At 39.9% G+C, this 4,393-nt stretch overlaps 2 protein-coding genes across 8 annotated transcripts in view; one reads left to right on the top strand and one right to left on the bottom strand.

The window, feature by feature from the left end:
- Positions 1-4,352, top strand: part of LOC106869065 (Golgi SNAP receptor complex member 1) — a 12,017-nt gene extending 7,665 nt beyond the window's left edge. For 4 of the 7 annotated variants that reach the window (XM_014914577.2, XM_014914575.2, XM_014914578.2 and 1 more), the window contains 6 exons: positions 641-728; positions 1,110-1,309; positions 1,994-2,065; positions 2,602-2,631; positions 2,745-2,827; positions 3,670-4,352. In XM_014914577.2, the coding sequence (XP_014770063.1) occupies positions 641-728; positions 1,110-1,309; positions 1,994-2,065; positions 2,602-2,631; positions 2,745-2,827; positions 3,670-3,794 (598 nt within the window). In that variant the 3' untranslated portion in view covers positions 3,795-4,352. The remainder of the gene's footprint in view (positions 1-640; positions 729-1,109; positions 1,310-1,993; positions 2,066-2,601; positions 2,632-2,744; positions 2,828-3,669) is intronic. The other 3 variants (XM_014914576.2, XM_014914581.2, XM_014914579.2) reach the window with 1 other exon arrangement.
- Positions 1-4,393, bottom strand: part of LOC106869084 (uncharacterized) — a 63,348-nt gene that overhangs the window by 19,761 nt on the left and 39,194 nt on the right. The gene's annotated exons all lie outside the window — the stretch shown is intronic.

The raw sequence follows: 4,393 nt of genomic DNA, 5'->3' as shown, positions 1-4,393 counted from the left end.
ACACAGGAACATCAAAATGAAGCTGGTCCTCTGTGGATCACATCCCTACTTCTCAACATAGTCACCGTTTCTCTCAATAGCAATGTTCCACCTTCGAATGAGAGCATGTATCCCTGCCCAGTAAAATTCTGCTGACTGTTCTTTGAGCCACTTCTTCACTACAGTTTCCACTTCCTTGTCACTGGAATAATGTTTGCCTCTCAAACCCTCTTTCATGGGGCCAAAGAGATGATAGTCTGAAGGCCCTAAATCTGGTGACTAGGAAGTGAAAACTGTAGTGAAGAAGTGGCTCAAAGAACAGTCAGCAGAATTTTACTGGGCAGGGATACATGCTCTCATTCGAAGGTGGAACATTGCTATTGAGAGAAACGGTGACTATGTTGAGAAGTAGGGATGTGATCCACAGAGGACCAGCTTCATTTTGATGTTCCTGTGTTGGTAATTATACCTGTCCTAAACAAAATGGCATTACTTTTTTGACTCCCCCTTGTACTTAAACTCCTTTATATATGACTGAGTGATTCTTTACTTGTGTGTGTCCTTGTGTCTATATTAGAAATTACATCATCAATGTATGTATGTATTATATGTGTATATATATATATATATATGTATATGTATATTGTATGTATCTTCTCAGCAGCGACACAGTCCCTTTGCTCAACAAGACCAACAGTGACCACATGTTTGAGACAATGACTATGGAACTAGAGCAGTTGATGGCAAAGGTCAGTACATGTTGATTTTTTCAATTTGGTTTTCGGGGATGGAATCATTGATGAGAAGTAACCGTCATGCTAATGTTTGATCATCAGGTCAGCGTTGATCCGCTAGATCTATGACCAAAGACACTCCAACCATGACCATCACATTTAGATTGACCAAGACTACATTATTGAATACATCCTTCCTTTTTGTTTTACTTTTAGAGTATGTGGGAGACTTGGCTGCTATTTCTAACACGTAGAAGTAGTTTAATGTGGTTCTTGAGATAGTGGGGTGGGAAGATAGTGGGGTGGGAAGATGCATCATAGATGCTGCAGCTGGGCCATGGTTTTGTTGCTAATAACAACTAAATGCTATGATAACGATGATGTTGTTTTTTCCAGCTGACTGAAATAAACGACCTGTTGGCAGAATATACGCAGAATTTCAGTTTGAGTTCCCCCAGTGCCACCTTGCTGCACACCCTACAGAGACACAGGGATATTCTTCAGAATTACTCTCGCGAATTCCAGAAGACCAAAGCCAATATAACGGCTCTGAAGGAGAGAGACGACCTCTTGGGGTCAGTTCATCGAGATATCAAGTAAGTAACTTCAGTTGTATGTCACACACACACACACATATGTACAAACACTTGACCAAATTTTTACAGTGGAATTCAGTGCTCCCACCACCATGTGCCACCTTGGTCAAGTGTTTTCAACTCTGTCACTGGGCCACATAAAGCCATGTGAGTGGATTTCATAGATGGAAACTGTAAGAAGCCTGTAGTGTGTCTCCTTGTCTTAGTATTGCATGATGATTGTAAACAAGTGTCACCTTCATACAACCAGGGTCCTTCTTTTCCAGTCTTTTGTAAAATCATGTTTTTGGCCCTGAAGAAATATTTCCTTGTTTGGAAACAGGTGAGGGTGGGTGACAGGAAAGGCATCTGGCTGTAGAAAATCTGCCTCAGTGAATTCTGTCCGATTCATGCAAGCATGGCAAAGTGGGGGTTGAACTGATGGCAATGACATGTAATGATGTTCATTCTATGGCTCGGAGAAGATGTAGATCCACCTTGGTCTTCTGTCCTTGATTTGTGAGGAAGCTTCTGTCTATTAATTGCTTTGATAATATTTACACTGTAGACATGAAGATGATGTTAATAGGTATCGATGAACTATTAATGGTTGTGCTGGTGGTGTTTAGTATAAACAGTAATATTGGTGGTGGTGGTGGGGGGTTACTATATAAAATCTTTAATTCTTGCTTTTTTTTATTTCAGTGCCTACAAAAACTCGTCAGGCCTCAACAGAAGAACAGATCTTTATTTAAAAGAACACGAACACATCCGAAAGTAAGACGCATTATTGTTATTCTTGTTGTGTGAGAGAGTAGTGCATGCCATCAAAGTGACCCTGGGGTACAAACATACGATGCCCAATATATCCATCACAGCTACCTGTCTGATAAGGGTACACCAGGCATGTGTGTGACATGGTGACCTCATCTCAAGATAAACAGCCCATGACCTTGTAGGTGGGGGGGTCAATAAAAAAAAGTACCAGTCATGTACTGGGGTCAATGTAATTGACTCCCTCCTCCCCTCAAAAACTGATGGCTCTATGTCACAATTTGAAGCCATTATTATTATTATTATTTATATTCTGAGTTCAAATTCCACTGGGGTCAACTTCACATCTCATTCTGTCCAGTGGGGTGGGGTGGGGTGGGGGGTTAATAAAAGACGTACCAGTTACTTACTAAGGTCAAAGTAATCATCTCTCCCACTTGTGCCTATAATAGAAATGTCTTTTTGATAGTTTGTGACATAGTTGACCTCTGACCCCTGTATTCCCCACTCCTTTCATTTCTTTTTGTTTTATTTTTCAGTTCAGAAAGATTGGTGGATGAACAGATTAGGTGAGATTATCTCCTCATTTCTTGTCAATAAACAGATTACTGCTTTGCATTCCAATATAGCTGACTCAATAATCTGGGGAAAAAAATTTTAATATTTTTTGTTTAATTCACAGCGTTGCTATGGCAACCAAAGAAAACTTGTATGTGCAGAAAACTATGCTGATGTCCATAACACAGACAATGAATTCGTTTGCAAGTATCCTTTATGGCTGCACATTAATGTGCAACAACATTTCAATGCATGCAGGGTGTTGTTGGGTGCACAGGGAGGCGATGGGGGTCAGTAGTGGAATGTTTTTCACTTTGGTCCTTTTATGCTTTTGAGTTCAAAGCCCACCTGAGTAGTCCCTCTCTATTAACGTTTGGTTTAAGGTTTTGACATGAACTGGAGAGCATTCAGCCACCATGCATCTTTTCTACAAATTCTTGGAAATAATTATCATCATGTAAAAAGCACCTGTTGTTGGCATTCTAAAGTGGTTGGCATTAGGAAGGACGTCCAGCCATAGAAAATCCTGGCAAAACAGGCAATGCTACTTCCTGCCCTTGCCACTTCCTCTCAAACTGTCCAACCCATGCTAGCATGGAAAACGGGCGTTAAATGACGATTTATAGTAAGCTGAGAGAATTTTGTGGATTGGACAAAATGCTTTACGGCATTTCTTGTGGCTCTTTATGATCTGATTTCAAATTCCACTGATGTCAACTTTTGTCTTTCATCCTTTGGGAAATGTAGAAAAAAAAATTGAAATTATCACAAGATTAACTTAACTTCTTGTTTTTCTTTATACCTTTGGTGTTTTTTATTTTTTATTTTTCTTTTATAATATAATCAGGTTGTTATAATCAAAATACTAATGAACAAGTATCAAGGACGGGGATGAGGTTAGACTATTAAATGCTTGAAACTAGATTTAACAGACTTATTTAAAGTTTCGCCTCTACCCCCGCCCCTTTCATCTCCTTTATTTTTCTCGGCGTATTTTTCATGAATGTTGTGCATTAACCGAGTTATGTCCCCTTGACTTGTTTCTTCAGATCGTTTCCCCGCCATCAACAGCCTTATGCAACGAGTCAATATTCGCAAACGACGGGACTCCATCATTCTGGCGTCTGTGATATCCGGTTGTATCATACTAATGATTCTCTATGCACTTCATTAGAGCGTCTTACCTGCTCCAGTCTGGTCTGGTGGACTCGCTGAACTAGCTGCTGGTCAATATCTATGACCAATACAAATATATACAAACACACATTGCCTGGACAATGTCGTCTTTCTTCTGTTATTTATTGTCGACTGTCCTGTCCACACCAGCGACATGTTATTCCGAGTCGGCTGTATTCAGCCCCACCCAATGACCTGAAGGTACCCAGATAAATGTCGAAAGGATCTTCTTTAGGTCCTCCAGGCCAGGGATGTTGAATTGCAGCAAAATATAAAGACTTTGGCAGAACCATTATGGGGCTGTCAGCAGGACATGTTAACATCTGCTTTAGACCCCTGTCCAAGAGGGAGACCATGCTGCTATGACCAGGACAAACTCTCTGACCTCAACAGAAAAAGAAACAGCGGCTGTGAAGTGGGGAATATTTTTGTAAATAACTGTTTTGCCTTTTTTTTTTTTTAATCTTCAGATGCCAATGGAATATGGTGTCTTTGTTAAAACAGAATCCAATGTATTCTGGGATGATATAAAGGTTTTTATTTCATGTGGGGGAAATCTTTTGGATTTATCTTCTTTTTTTTTCTGTTTTTTTTTGT

Source organism: Octopus bimaculoides, chromosome 25 (genome assembly GCF_001194135.2).
Source record: "Octopus bimaculoides isolate UCB-OBI-ISO-001 chromosome 25, ASM119413v2, whole genome shotgun sequence".
Taxonomy (NCBI): domain Eukaryota; kingdom Metazoa; phylum Mollusca; class Cephalopoda; order Octopoda; family Octopodidae; genus Octopus; species Octopus bimaculoides.
Note: the sequence above shows the minus strand (reverse complement) of the source record. Positions and strands in the feature narration are given on the sequence as shown.